This window comes from Nanorana parkeri, unplaced genomic scaffold (assembly GCF_000935625.1).
Source record: "Nanorana parkeri isolate BGI_ZX_2015 unplaced genomic scaffold, ASM93562v1 scaffold1937, whole genome shotgun sequence".
Lineage (NCBI taxonomy): Eukaryota > Metazoa > Chordata > Amphibia > Anura > Dicroglossidae > Nanorana > Nanorana parkeri.
Window position 1 is genome coordinate 159,706 of NW_017308205.1, and position 15,716 is coordinate 175,421.

The 15,716-nt window shown below is 42.7% G+C and overlaps 1 protein-coding gene across 6 annotated transcripts in view; it reads right to left on the bottom strand.

Moving 5' to 3' along the window:
- Nucleotides 1-13,351: 13,351 nt before the first annotated feature.
- The window catches only part of ANKRD6 (ankyrin repeat domain 6), a 52,608-nt gene continuing 50,243 nt past the window's right edge, over nt 13,352-15,716 (bottom strand). For 3 of the 6 annotated variants that reach the window (XM_018572099.1, XM_018572098.1, XM_018572097.1), the window contains one exon: nt 13,352-14,426. In XM_018572099.1, coding sequence (XP_018427601.1) covers nt 13,888-14,426 — 539 coding nt within the window. In that variant the 3' untranslated portion in view covers nt 13,352-13,887. Of the gene's footprint in view, nt 14,427-15,439; nt 15,485-15,716 lie in introns of all 6 variants that reach the window. The other 3 variants (XM_018572101.1, XM_018572100.1, XM_018572102.1) reach the window with 2 other exon arrangements.

Consider the following 15,716-nt stretch of genomic DNA (forward strand, 5'->3'; position numbering starts at 1 on the left):
ATGTCCCCTATTTTTTATATTTTTTTTACACTTTTCACCATTTTTTTAAAACTTACAAATTTTATTTTATTTAATTATATCAAGCAGTCATTGTGAATTAATCTCAGTATTACTGCTTGATAAATTAATAAATTTTTGGTTATCATCAGGCTGCTTCAAACTTCAGAACAGCCGATAATAAGTTAGTGACACTGATCCTGCAGCAGTTCAGGATTCAGCTGTCACTGAAGTTTTTCTGATTGTTGCAACAGCGATCAGCAAACAAACATTCTTCTTCCAGGAATAGATACATTATAGGAATAGACACATTATGTATCTATTCATGAAAGAAAAAAAAAAAGCCAGTATAGCTTGAGAGAGATATCTCTCCCGATCTATACGAGCTGTCAGAATGCCGGCAAAAGCCGGCATGTGTGTCCGCTTTGCTTTGACTCTCAGACACCCGATATTAAGGTGAAAAAGGTTAACCCTTTCATTAATGGATGGTAACCGCTGATTCTCAGCGGTTACCAGCCTTCTAGTGCAGCAAATAACTCGTCACGTACAGTGTACGTGACGAGTCATTTGGTCCCTTTGTGGCGGGACGTACAGTGTACGTCTCCCGTCACGAAGGGGTTAAATAGTAAGCGGGTTATAAAATGCATACAATATTAGATCAAATTTAAATATTAAAAACAGTTAAAATACAATATACAGAGAAAAATGAGTGTTTAGTTAAAAATACATAGGGGAATTATTTATTGGTTAAGAAGCAGTTTAGGTAAAAATCAATGTTTAATCCTTTTGGTGTTAGGGTGTTCAGCGTAAAGATCCATTTTGATTCGTTGTGAGAAACCTTCTGGATTAGATTTGTATTTTTTGATTCACTTATTGGTGAACATGCTAGAGCAAACTTGGATTTAAGAGATTTCAACAGCAGGTCTGTAGAATCCTTAAAAGTAAGCAGTAGTTTTCCTGTTAGACGGTGATCAACACCCACTGTGCATCACCCTAACACATTTTCTCTCAAAGGGTAACTGTTCCAGCACACTTTCAGGTGAGTCGCAGGATCCTTCCAGTCTGTGTAGAGCACATGCATCAAACACAAGGCCCGCTGACCGAATCCGACCTGCCAGACCAAATCATATTGGGGGTCACCTGCAGCTTTAGATTTTTAAACCAAAGCCAATGCTGTAAACGGGCGATGGGCTTTACAGGAAGGCTGCCAAAGTCCCGGCATCTGCTTCCTGGGCATCCACACCCACCGAGACCAACCTGGAATCTACATCCACATGAGAATCCGCACATCCCACTATAGAACCCACACAGCCACCAAGGGTCTTCACTATCACACTGATTGCCATTACTTTTCCTAGATCTCTACTCTCCACATGCAGAGTAATGTGTCCTGCATCAATAAAGGCCAAAATAACCGCTTTCACTTTTGAAGAGATTGCAGTGCTGCAAAAAACACTCTTTAGAGATAGATTGGGAATCTGAGTGAGTTATAGATGGCCACAGGGACCAGTGGCCCAGTCTGTTCTAAGGCCTTGCAAAAGTCAGATGGACTCTGCAGATGCTGAAGTGTGCTTAGAACCTCTACAGTATATGGTTAGTATCTGCAAGCAATTGGATCAGTTTGGTCATGAGTGACTGCACTTCTTGGTAGGGGACTTCCCCCCAGCTCTGTCAGGTGAGGCAGACTTTAATCATTTAGACTTCATAACTACAGGGTTACTGGATTCCAGATTGCAGATGTTGGTACCCCCAGAGAGTTCAGAGTAGAAAGTATGAGCTGTGGTCACCTGTGCCGTTTAGGACTACCCCACCTGTGTCTATAGACATGTTGCAAGGGCATGGTAGTTATGCAACTAGGTACAAAGTGTGAGGTGAGGTCCTAGGTACTTACAAGCACAGGCGGTTGGTAGCTGATGAGGTTTGGATAGCCAGAGGTGACCAGGTCTCTGTAGCCTGGCAGAAAGGCTTTAGTTTCACGTGATGCTTTACAAAGCAGGAGCACTAGTAGTAGAATGGTTCCTCTGTTATCTTCCAAACATTAACATTCCACCCAGAGGATGATGTCTCTGCCCAGTCCCTTAGCCTAACCCTTTCCACGGTATAACTGGCAGTAGCATGAATTTGAATAGCACCCAGTGGTGCAAATAGTTGGGTAGGTCCTGGTGCTTCAGCCTGCCCAACCTACTCAACAGACTGTCTTCAGTGATGGGGCAAGCCCATGGGAAATGCCATTGCTGTGGGCCTGAAAAGGGCTCTGTGGATGACTTTTACAAGTACACAATCTCTCAAAAGCACCACAAGTGAAACCCAGTGGCCAAAGGTCACTTTCCAGTCGTGCAACATGCACTCCAGCAGGTTCCAGATATGGTGCTCCAAGGTCAAGCTGAGGAAAGGCCGATCCGGATACCTGCTGTGTAGAGACCAGCTCAAGCAGCAGTGCAGAGGGGAATTTTAATTGTCAATGTAAGGAAAAGTCCACAAAGAAAAAAGGCTAGCAACCATTGGTGAGGAGAAAACAAATGTCTATCCTTTTAGGACACTAGCAGAACAGTAAGATATGCTGGCCTCCAATGGTTTTCTTTCCCAGTGTCCCATCATACTGTAGGCAGCAGTATAATCTGGCAGCATCTGTATTCCTGTCCTTCAATGGACGAGAAAAAAGTGTTTTTTTAACACATTAGGAAAACTTGACCTTACGATGAAAACCCTAAGGGAGGTATAAGGAATCGGAAACAAAGAACTTGCTTTGTTCACATTATATTTTTTTGATAAAATGAATCATGTTGGGTGCAGTCTGGCAATGTCGCAATGAGAAAGGCTGGATAAGAGATTTCAGGCAAATCTGTTCTTTGCTTTAATCCCCCCTCCCCAGCAGCAACACATGAAGGAGTGTGACTCACTCTATGTGGAAGTACTGGGCCACCCAACACTGTCATATTGTGTGTGTAAGCTTGGTCTAGAACAGGGATAGGCAAACTTTCTTCCAGCTGTGTTGAAACTACGAATCCTATCATGCATCTGTCTTGAAGTCATGCCTGTGGCTGTCAGAACCTTGAAATGCCTTATGGGTTTTATAGTTTTACAATACCTAGAGGGCCAACATTTGGCTACCCCTGGTCTAGAGTGACGTAGCTTAAACAGCACAGCTTCACCTTCACCCAGCAACTAAGCAGGGAAGAAGAGCAGAGGAAAGGTAAATAGTAGGTGCTGCTTGGGAGTGGGAGGGATTAAGTACGAAAGTACAGGTTCGCTTTAAAGGATCTGTCAGTAATGGTAACAAAATATGAGGTTATCTAAACATTTCTAGACAAAGGTGCAATTTACAAGCTTTGCAGATAGGCCATTTTACCTGGAGTGCTGCACAGGTGTGAATTACCTTGCTGTCTGCTCAGGTGGTAAACTCCAGTCAATCTGGAGCGATCACTGCCAATTAGGCTGCACGGTTATATTTTTGCCCTTATGTTGCTTTCCCACTAGGGTTAATCTTGATAAGGCTCTGTATATAGGGTGTAGGTGGAGGGTGCCTAATTTTTCAATTTCACCTTGGTGGGGCTGCTCCACAGGTGAATGACCCTGCTGTCGGTGCTGGTGAGACTCTCTACAGACGTTCTGGAGTAATTCCTGGCGTTTGGGCTGCACCGTTATATTTTTTTTCCTTACATTGTAAGAGCCTTGCTTTCCCATCAAGGTTTATCTGGATAAGGCTCTATGTAATCGGTATAGGATTAGATTTTCTAATTTTCTTGGGTCGGGCTGCCCCACAGGTGGATGAGCTTGAAGTCTGCACTGGTGATAATCTCCAGACAAGCTGGGGCGATTCCTGACATTTGGGTTGCACCGTTATGTTTTGCCCGTGTATAACGCAGGCATTGATTCCCTCTAGGGTTAAACTAGATAAGGTAGGGAAGGGAGTAAAGGTGTTTTCAGACAATTCCACCTCAGTGGCTTGCATAAATCACCAGGGGGAACCTGATCCCCAGAACTTTTGCAAGTGGCGGAGGAGATTTTTCTCTGGGCAGGATCCCGGGTGGTTTCACTTTCGGCTGTCCACACAAAAGGGGTTTGCAATTAAACTGCGGATTTTCTGAGCTGCAGACGCATACACCAGGACGAATGGGAACTTTAACTGGGTGTGTTTGATGAAATTGTGGACCTGTGGGGGCAGCCGGACGTGGACCTGTTTGCGAACATGCTCAACAGAAAAACACCGGCCTTTTACTCCCTAAGCAGGAAGGAAGAGTCCAGAGGTGTGAATGCGCTGGCTCAGAACTGGATGTTCGGTCTGGGATACGCCTTTCCTCCTCTGGTTCTTCTGCCCCGTGTTCCGCAGAAGTTGGGCAGATCGGATTATACCCTAATTCTGATAGCACCTTGGTGGCCCAGGAGAACTTGGTTTTTAGAGCTACAGGTTCGGTCTATCCTCCCTCCTTGGAGGCTGCCTTTATGGAAGGATCGGCTGTCTCAGGGGCTGATCGTCCATCCGAACCCGGATTTATTTCAGTTGACGGCCTGGCTCTTGAAGCGGATCCTGCAAGTGAAGGGTTGTTCGAATGGAGTGATCGATACCGTTCTTTCTAGCAGAAAGACCATTATGAGGAAGATTTATAGTAAGGTCTGGAGGGTTTTTTCCTCGTGGTGTAAGCACAGGAAGATTGTTCCCCTGCTATTCTTGTCATCTTAGATTTTTTGCAGGAAGGCCTGGACAAAAATCTGGCGATTAGTACGTTGAAAGTTCAGCTTTCGGCTCTTTCCGTGTTTTTACAGTGTAAATTATTAGAAGATCAGTTGATTAAACGGTTTAATTTGGCTGCGGAGCGTCGTGGCCCGCTGAAAAATACTTACCCCCATGAGCCATAGCTTCAGCTAGAAGAATTGGGGACCAACAGGCAATTTCTACCAAAGATCCTTATTTGGTCATTCTGCCAGCTAGTTATTCTTAGGCCTGATCCCATGTACCTACCAAAGGTTTCTTCCCACTTTCATAGATCTCAGAAGACTGTCCTTTCCTCTTTCTGTGATAGTCCTAGAGAGAAAGCTTTTTACTCCCTGCATTTCAGGAGGTGCTTGATCAACTATCTGGAAAGGTCTAGATCTTTCAGGAGATCCAGCCATTTTTTTTTTGTCCTGTATTCAGGAGCCAGTATGGGTTTTACAGGCATCAAAGGCCACTTTAGCCAGATGGATTAGAGAGGTAATCGCGTTTATTTATCATTCTGAAGGTCAGGAAATTCCTTCAACTAGTAAAGCTCATTCAATTAGAGCGTTAGCCACATCTTGGGCAGAAAAAGCTGGGGATACGGGATATATACTTATAACGGGATTTCTATGAATCTTCCAGGACAGCAAGCCTACTTCCCTCCCTGTATTTGGTTTGAGCATCTACATTTTTTTGTGGGTGTGATTATTTCCCCTCGTGCACTGGTGAAGGTAGTCTACTTTTATCTCTACTGAGGGATGAGGGGGTGGGAGGGTATTTAACCTCTTTTTAGTTTGTGTTTCCTGTAGTAGGAGGAGCCAATCATCTCTCAGGTTGCTGTCCTGGAAGATTCATAGAAATCCCGTTATCGATAAGTATATAACGGAACATTTTAAGCATCTAGAGGCATAATACGGAAAATTGTATACTTACCTATCGGTAATTTTCCTTTCCTGACGCCAATACATGGCAGCATACAGGAAAGAGAGACCCATTGTATGCTGCCATGGATTGGCGTCAGGAATACGGAAAATTGTATACTTACCTATCGGTAATTTTCCTTTCCTGACGCCAATACATGGCAGCATACAATGGGTCTCTCTCTCTCCTGTATGCTGCCATGGATTGGCATCAGGAAACAAAGCATCTAACCTGACAGATTTCGCCGACAGATCTTGTTTGCAAAACACATTAGACATTTATTTATTTGTTTTTCCCCTGCGGATAACACTCTTACCGTCCCTGGGTGGCTAAGCTTACTCCTCCACTTTAGGGAGGGAGCCATGTGATGCTCGCAAGCTGGACTTGACATGTCTGCCTTTGTTGATCTCCATTACATAGGAGAAGGAAAGATTAGTAGTTTATAGAAGGAAGATAAACATTTCCAGTATAGCTCACAGGAAGTGAAAAGGACACTGTATTTCTGGCACAATCAACAGGTCTTTTCTGAACTTGCCAAAAATGTTATTGGCCTCCCACAGCTAAGGCCGGATACCCCGCAATATAGTAAATATTTGTTCTTAGATTTAATTATACTTTAAAAGAACTGTGGAAAATATGTCCGGTACCATTTCTACCTCCAGCCTGCATGTGATCATTGGATGATAGCTGACAGCAATCATCCGTGGGACGGCAGACTGTCAGTGACAGTCAAGATTGAGAGCCAACAGCCATGCAAAGTGTTGTCTGCTGGCTGTTTATTAACATATGCCCAGTATGGGGCAGCGTGGTGGGGAACATTTATATATACATACTGTTGGCAGGTAAGGGTTCAAAGTCATCCTTTTTTTTAAGCATGTATTAACATCTAAATCATTGCTAGTCCAAAAACTTTTAAAACGCAAGCTATCAAGCACTGTTACTCCCAACGATCGAGTAGTTGAGGAACCAGAGGTGTGGGAGCCAACAGATGTTTATTGCACACACTCATTATTAAAGTACTCATTTGCTTCCCCCTTAAAACCCCACAGTACAGAGTTGTTTTAGTACATATGTGTTGAAAATAAGGGTAGAGGATCTTTTTTTTTTTTTTAAATGTGTTTTAATACTTTGATCTTGCATTATTAAATGCTATGTGATTGACATCAGAGCAATATTTGCATATGATATTGGCGTATTTGAATAGTTATACATGTTCTTTCTTGATCCATTTTAATCTATTTTTGTCTTCAGCTCCAAACTTATGTTAAAAACCGGGAGACAGACAACAAAGCTAGGCTATAGTGGGTTTTATTTTTATGATCTATGAGCCCACTATGCCCTATTCAAACAGAGATGTGTTGCTTGATTACATATATCACCATGTGAGCATACTGTATAGGAGTAGATGACGGCCTTTTGTTAAGTCTGGCGTTTAGACTGCAGGCATTGTATTTGTCTATAAAGTATCCCACATCACATGAATGCTTACAACAAGGCAAGTTCATCAAGACATATGTCTGTGCATATTTCTATGCATGTAATGGCTGTTGATTTCCCCACACCTCCTCTACTTCTCCATGGGTAGGAGTAACATATGTTTCATAGCTTTCACATCTAATTACATTTGGACTGGAGCTCATTTGAATTGAAATGCATACTTTGAAATATTACATTATTTTTTATAGTAATATATATTTATCTCACTGTTCTCCTAGAATGCCACTGAACACTCCTTTTTGACTGTACCACATAAATTTAATATATTTAAAATGTGAGACATTTTCCATTGTACCAGAAGCACCATTTGAATGACAAAAATGAAAGAATAAAATGTATACTTTTCATTAAATAAAAAAAAAACAACAACAAGGGGAAAACCAAAGCTAGGTTCCAAGAGCTGTCCGCAAATAACTACAAATAAGTTGTAAAATGTGTTGTGTGCAAAGTACCACACATTCAGGATGTATAATAATTACATATCCTACCTCCTTTTAGATTGTAAACCCTCAGAGGCGGGGTCCTCCTTATCATCTTGTCTTGAATTGTATTGTGATTGTAATGTCTTCCTTATATTGTAAAGTGCTGCGAAAACTGTTGGAGCTATATAAATCCTGTATAATAATAATAGAGGTTTTCACTTTAAGATCTCTGTCATCTTTCAGGATCTGGATACGAGGCCCTTACATATGACAGAGATAAAAGAAAAGTGAAAACATCTAGTGGGATATATATGGATAGATAGATACATACATACATACATACATCAGTGGTTCTCAACCCGTGTAATCTCAGAACCCATATTTGTCCTGGGTCATTAAGTCGCGACCCAAGTTGCACTGCAATGGAATGCACATCATTGTGGTACCGCGTGTTTTCCGGTGCAGGCAATCGAGCTGATGTGAGTGGGAGGTGTGTTTGGGATGTCATTCAAAAGATCCACCCAGTCTCCATACCTTTCGAGAACTGGAGAGGATCTTCAGCCTGGGGTCCAGTGTGGGCTGCTGCGCTGTGACGGAGCTCCATCCATATTGCTTGTACAGCTCGTGTGCCCTGTAGAGTTGCTGGGAGCCAGAATGTGACATCACTCCGGTCCTCTAGAGGCACGTGAGGGAGCTGTAAGCAATGCACTTATGGATGTAGCTCCCTCACAGCCATAGCCCCACCTCAAGCTGACACTCGGCGCCAGGCAGCATATTTTGAATGGCTGTTTGGCGCAAGAACTGACAGCGCTGCAAAAGGGGGAGGCGGAGGAGCAGTGGAAGGCACACGGCGACCCACTGAACATGGGGTCACGACCCACCCGTTGAGAACCAAGGTTTTAAATGACTTCTTTGTTTAAAACACTGGAAAATGTAAAATAAAATTTTATCTGTAGAAAATAAAATAGGATTTTTTTTCTTACCTGTTAATTCCTTTTTTTTTTTGGAGTACAAGACATGAGTTATGCTGCTTCCTGCTGGAGACTGGACAAAACAAACATGAAAAGCACAGCCCGATATAACTGCTCCCACTGATAGCAAGCCTCAGTCTGTAGCAAGCAGTAATAGGAGTGGACAGTAACAGTGGGGTGAGACCTGTGTCCTGTAACATGCTCCAAGAAAAGGATTTTTCAGGTGAGACAAAAATTCATTTTTCTCAGTACAGGACTGTTTTCAGGGATGGTCTGCTTTTGGACGACTGGGTGTTAGACAACCCAGCAACAACAGGCCCACAGGGGAAAAAAAAAAACATGACAACAGAGGCAATTCAGCTGAGCCTACAGTGCTGCCTGAAGAACTTTATGACCAAAGCATCAGCAGAGGCCTGAATGTCCACCTGGTAAAACTTAAACATGTCAACAGAATAGCCAGGTGGCTGCCTTGCTAATCTAAGAAACATAAGGCTAATGCTGAAAAAGCACAAGAAGCACCAAGGGATCTGGTGGGATGTGCTTTAAAAGAGAAAGGAGGAACACTGCCCTTGAGGACATAAGAATGAGTGACAAGTTGCCATATTCACATGATTATAGTGGAATGAGAGGCAGGTGGGGAGCTTTAGCAAGAATGAAGAAAGAGTCAGAATGGGGTTGTAGCCAGTAGGTAGATTTAAACAGCATACAACATCCAAACAACGGAGGGAGAGCTTCCCAGGAGAACCTTGAAAAGAAAGGAAGACTTGGGCCTCAAAACAACTTTGTGTGTAGCATAAGAAAGGGTTCTTTACAGGTTAAGGCTTGTGGGGCAGAAGATCTGAGTTTGATGAGATCCAAGTACCACATCCTCCTGGGCCAATTCTGTGCAGTAAGAATCGCCAGAATGCCTTCCAGCTCAAACCTGCAGAGCAGGTGAGAAAGGAGTTGTAGAAGAAAGGTGGTGTAGATCAGGCTGAACTGATCACATGGTGTCACCAGAGGATCTACTGCAAAGGCTAGAGGATCCCTGGATCTGAAGGCAAAAATGTCCACTTTGTTATTAAACCTGGAGGCCCACATTGATACATCCAACTAAGCTCATGAGAGTCATGAAATATCTCAAAGTGAAGAGACCTCTCTCCGAAGTTCAGATATTGCCAATTAGGAAGTTTGTCTACCAATTTTCCACCACTGGGATGTGCAGGCCATGGAGTTTCACACAGGCCAGAATCAGATCATCTCTTTGAGCTGCAAAACTTCTGGATCCTCCCTGGTGGTTGATGTAAGCCACTGCTATGGTGTTGTCAAACTGAGTACAGCACCTGTACCCGGATCCTGGTAAGAAGCGCTAAATTTAAAATTGGTCAGATCTTTTTAATTCATGGCGCTGGTGAACGCTGGAGTCACAGCTTTAGTCCTTCAGAATTCAAAAAAGCAACTTTACTGCAGCTTTTTCTGTGAAATTCCACCAGTGAGAGGGGGCGGGGGAGAAGGGATATGCTTTCTCAGGATCTTTAGCCTCCTGGTCAGCTTACCTCCTCCCCTCCATCCCCCATGGGGTCTTTAGGAACAGGGTTCCACCACACAGGAGGACCATAGCCTTGGACCTGTAAAGCAGTCTGAGGTTGCCTGATCACATTGCGCCACATGCCTTGGTGAGCTCCTTGAGCAGAGTCCAGTGCTGGGAGGCAAATTACAGGCCAGCCCTGCATTTTCTTCACTGCAGGGTCCAGGTGCAGCCTCCATGGCTGCAAACAGGAGCCACAGAGGTTCTTCAGCTACTGAAGAAACTTTATAGAAGAAAAATTAATGTAGATAAAAGTGAATAAATGTGGTAGCTTCTTTCAGAGCAGAGAGACCACCTCTCTCCTAGGACATTAGCAACTAACTGAGGCTTTCTGGCACTGGGAAGGTTATAGAAGCTGCCCTTTCAGCTTTGTTTTGCCAGTGTCAAGTCTCCAAAAAAGCCGGACCATGTTCTTGAAAACTGTCCAAACTGTCCTGTGCTATGTAATGAACGATTAAGAAAATCGTTTTTGCAAGACAATATTTCCAAAAGAAAGCAACAAAGTTATTGTTAAATAAACAGGCCTGTAGTGAAAATGTTAAAAATTGCTCTGGTCCATAAGAGGGATATATGTACAAAAGCTAAAGTGATTCAGGTACCTACAAACATTAGGCTGCAACTGCCCATGACCACTGAAAAATCTTTTTCATGGATGAAACTTTGTTATTATGATTGGGTGAACATGCATGTTGTTGATTATGGAACATGGTGGGTTTAGCAGTCAGGCTTGTCTCAGGGGTGATCATAAGGGAAAAGCTATTTGGTAGGCTCAGCTGGAGGCGTCAGGGAGGAATTAAAGAAGTGCAATCATCTCCCAGTCTGACTATGTATCTGTGTATGTGAAAAGACCAGGCCCTCTTTATGCTGTGTGCACCACAGACCCATACACATAACGGCCTCCAGCAGTCCTGCAGAGTATGGCTCTCCCCATTAAAATGAATGTAGCCGTAGTATGCATGCGCAGTATGAAGAAAAAAAATACAGCCTTCAGTAGGAAGGTTGTGCAGCTCTGGAAGATTGTTGGAATGGGGGCAGAGATACTTATTGGACCAGATTTGCTGCACTCAGAGGTGTGGGGGCATACCTTGAAGGACAAAATATACCAAATGTACAGTTATCATTTAAACATTCCTTCTTTGTAGTCACCTGACCAAATTTCCAATGTTCATGATACATAACAAAAACAGGCCTACTATACACTGCACTTGTGTTTACCTGCATGCACCTGCACTTTCCATTCCTTGGCTTGCTGCTTGACAGTGTCATTTCCAGCTTGATGTATATTTACTTACCTGTAAGTGTTACGTATTAACGTCCTTATATCTAGAACTGCAGACACTTACATCAAATTAATGAAATGCTTACAATGAAAACAAACTGGACTCCGTTACTTCAGATGCATTACTGCGTTTACTATATCATCATTAAAAGCAGGCATATTCATGCTAATGGGAACCAAATACACTTTATGGTTTATGCTGGAATGTTAGCTTTGCTGAATTCCCTTACACTGATGTCATGTGTGCTTGGCACGGCAGAGTTCAAGGAAACCCGTAGTAAGAGAAGTATGGGGCTGTAATTGCTAGTAGCCTGGCTGTCTGGTTTCAGTACAGAGACGCTGACCTGAGAACAGCATGCAGATCCAGAAAGTCAGAGTAAAGCAAGAAACTCTAATCTGCTTACTCGTTCAGTAGAGTCGTAAGTACTGAAGCCAACGTAAAAAAATGTTGCCATAAATGTATCCTGACAAAACTAAAGCCGTAGCACAAACACTTTCCTGCCTCCTGCTGTTCCTTTAGGAGTTTCTATGATACTTAACACAGAATAACTATTCTTAACTCTGGCAGTGGGGCTATCCCTGCACTGTAAGGGTTTAATGCTCATTTTTACCTACAGACATAAATAAAGTTATGCTCACCTGAACCTCACAGCCTGTCTTCCTCCACTCCGGCGATGGAATATCCCAGTGTCCTCATGTCCTATACACTGTATAAGATGTGATGACTCGCTGCACCTTAGACTGCTGGAGGGCAGAGGGTGCGCGTTGGCAGGAACCAATCTAACAGCCAGCCGGCTACAAAGTTCAGATGAGAATAACTTTTATTTTCATCCCTAGGCAAAAACAAGCATTTAACCCTTGCAGTGCAGGGGTAGGCCCACTGCAGGGTTTAAGAATAATTATGCCCAGAGTTTTTCTTTAAAGGGGTATTCCAGATAGACATGAAAATTTAGCATTCATTCTGTCTTTGCCCCACCTCACCTCGTCTCTGATTTTTACATTACTATTCACAATGAGCAAATGCCTGCCAAGCTGGATAATTCTAGATCGTTGTCAGTACTCTAAATCTGAGCGGGCAAAAATATATGGTGGTGCGTCATCTGCTTCAAGTTCCACATCATTCTCTAAGCCTAGGTCAGCCTTACCTGCATACACACTGGATCATGAGAGGGAGGCTCCGGTCCCTTCCAGAAGCAGCATAACAAGGCCGACTATTCTGGCCACTTCCTACTTACTATGATATAAAGATGAGTGAAGACTTGGTGCCTTCAACACTGATGCAGTGCTTCTTCCTTCATAACACTGCTTAGGAAACAGCCTTTCACTGTATGAATACAAAGTATCACAAACCCCACCCCTCCAAATGTCATTTTTGAAATGTATTTTAAAAGCTCCAGCACAAATATCTGAATCTGTCTGTATATCAGCTTCCTGTAATGCATAGCAGGACAGACAGAGTGGAGGAAGGCACAAGGAATCAAAGCACAGAGCTGTCAGTCTAAATATGTAAAACACAGGGGGCGGTGCGGTGCGGTGCTGGACCAAACTGTACTGCTTAAAATGTATCTGAAGAAAAACATTTTACATACAGCAGCATACTAGTCTTTATATGTGATGGCTGCATTAGGTCATTTTTACCTGGTGATCCTGCAAGTAACACACATCCGGTCCTGGGGTGACAACACTCATTCAACTGTGTCTATAAAGAAACAGTATTGTCACCCTAGAACAATAAGTGTATTAAGCCTACTGAATACCCCACCCTCTCATTTCTATAATATAGTATGCTCTGTAGTTCAAAGAAGAGTACTGTTTTGAAATCTCAGTTCACTGTACAGGAAGTGACAAGAACACTGGCAATCTGGCAGGATCTGTGAATATTTTTCTGTACTATGCCTGAAAAAAGAAAACTAATACTGCCACCACATCTAAGGACCATGGGGACTGTTCTAAATGAAATGGAGGTCTCGGAATTAGGTCTGCATTGTGCAACGGATTACTTATGGCAGGTAAGACGGTGTATTTAGCCACGTGTCTGGAGTTGAACATTGTAAGAAACTCTATAAAACATTCAATAATACTGCAGTTGATTTTAGACAGGGATTTGGGGGAACATACGTTCATGTAGAAGCACACGTGACACCAGCCTATACAAGTGACAGAATAGGCTTAATCTGTTTTTCATATGCTGTTCCGGGATCGGCTAGTAAATGCAGCTTTATACATGCATTTGTTCAATACATTCAAGCATCAAATATACAGCACAGTAAACTGTGGCCCTATGGCACATTGATCCCATTGCATCGAATGTCAAATGATCTACTGAAGCAAAAGAGCAGTCTCCTGCATGAAAAGCTCATGCAATTCACAAACATCAATATTAAAGAATGGCACATGCTTTTTTCTGTACAGTTTTCTTGGTTTTCACAGTTGTTTGAATGCACCAATCACTCAAATAGTTCTGTGTGTTGCAACTTCTAACTTGAGACTGGTTATCTTATGATAGATATCTCTCATATCCAGCACTGGCTCTGCTGCTAGCTCTCCTTCTGTAACTTAGTCCTCAACTTCATTAGTTCTTCTTCCAAACTCCTTATATGCTGTTGCAAAGCTACTTTATCTTCTTGTGCCTTCAGGTTTGCTTGGGACTTGGCTTCTTCGATTTTTCTTTCATACCATTTTTCCATTTGAGTAGATACTGCTTCAAAAAAATATTGTGTGATTTCCAGAGCTTGAGAGGTGTCCCTGGGATGCATGCCAACCTGGTTGCCCCCGGCATTACAAGATGGCGGTTGAATCGGAGGTCCTGCCATTAGGTTTCGCTGTCTGAGCTGCCCAGGTTTCCCACATTTTCTTGTTTGGGTGCCTCGGTCCATGAGATTTGCAATTTGCTTCTCGCCTTTCTTGGCATCTGTTCCATTTTTGGTGGCAGGGAGGATTTTGGTGTGTCTCAGTTTAGGGTTGGGAAGGCTGGTAGATGGGAGGGCTGGCTGTCTGCAGGATGGGGTACAGCTTGCTGTCTTTTCTTTAGGCCTCACAGCTGGAGGGGCAACAGGTACAGATTGCTGCTCTACAGCTACAGAAAAATATTACATGTCAAATGAAATAACTACACATCTGATGCTAGCAAATGAGAAGTGAATGAATGTTGGAAATGATAAAATACATTTTAAACACGGCAGACCACAAACTGTATCTCAGTTTCAGCTTAACATAAATAGCTTTCATGCAAGACCAATAGACATCAGACATCTTGACAATATTGGGATGTCACCATACTGTTTATGGGCCACAGAAGCTAAGGGCAGGCAGCTTCAGACTACCACAGTTAGGGGGAGGGCTTTGCATTCCATATATGTGGTTATAGGGATATCTATGTTTTGAGGGCTATCCCATAAGTTCTCAGCCGGAGAATGAAGGGGTAGTTGTAGGTTCACAATTTTTAAGATGTAAAGACCAGTAGCGGCAGCACAGTGGCTTAGTGGGTAGTACGTCCCACACTCCAAAGAAATTCTGGTAGGTTAAATGGTTCTTGTTTAAATTGGCCCTAGTATGTATGCATTTGAAACAGGGACCTTCCATTTTGGGTTCCTTGCAGACAGGGACTGATATTAATGTACAGTATGTAAAGTGCTGGGCACGTTGACAGCGCTTTATGAATGCCTATAATCCTAACTGCTTGATTATGGTCGCTACTTTTTTTTGTTGGGACTATCTAAGAACTTGTAAGCTGCAATCTATTATTTTTTTGATTTTGGGTTTATATCTGCTTTAGGTTATGGAAGTCTATTGTGACACCCTTAACCAATCAGTTTATTTGTAGGCAATAAAAGCATTGCAGCACTACTTGAAAACAGTATTTGGACCCTGAAGAGGGCTATAGAAATAAAATAAAAAAAGCCCTACCAGATTTGTATGGGTCTATCCCTCTATAGTATGGCTGAGAACATATGGTGCTACCTTTGGACATACAGTACACACAAACAATTGGATCCTGGAAGCTTGCATATGTGTGACTATTGGGTGGTGGAAAGATCATGGAGGTTGAATCATTTTCATACTGTCGTCTGATGTCTATGGTGAGCTTACCTGCAATCAATGCCTATGAGCACAGCAACAAAAGGGGACCACTGACTAGAAAAAACAGTTCTACAAGTCACTACACAGTGGCTGAATACCAACGTATTCAAGAGATCATTTGTAGCTGTAATATTATACATTCCAGAGACACAAGTGCTGGCTATATCATTAACTTTAAAATGCTAGAAAAGTACATCTAGCACTGACAAAAGTTACAGCAAGGATCTATATTTTATTTGGACCCAGATTGTTCTCTACTGCAGTGTCCCAACACTGTCTTACCATA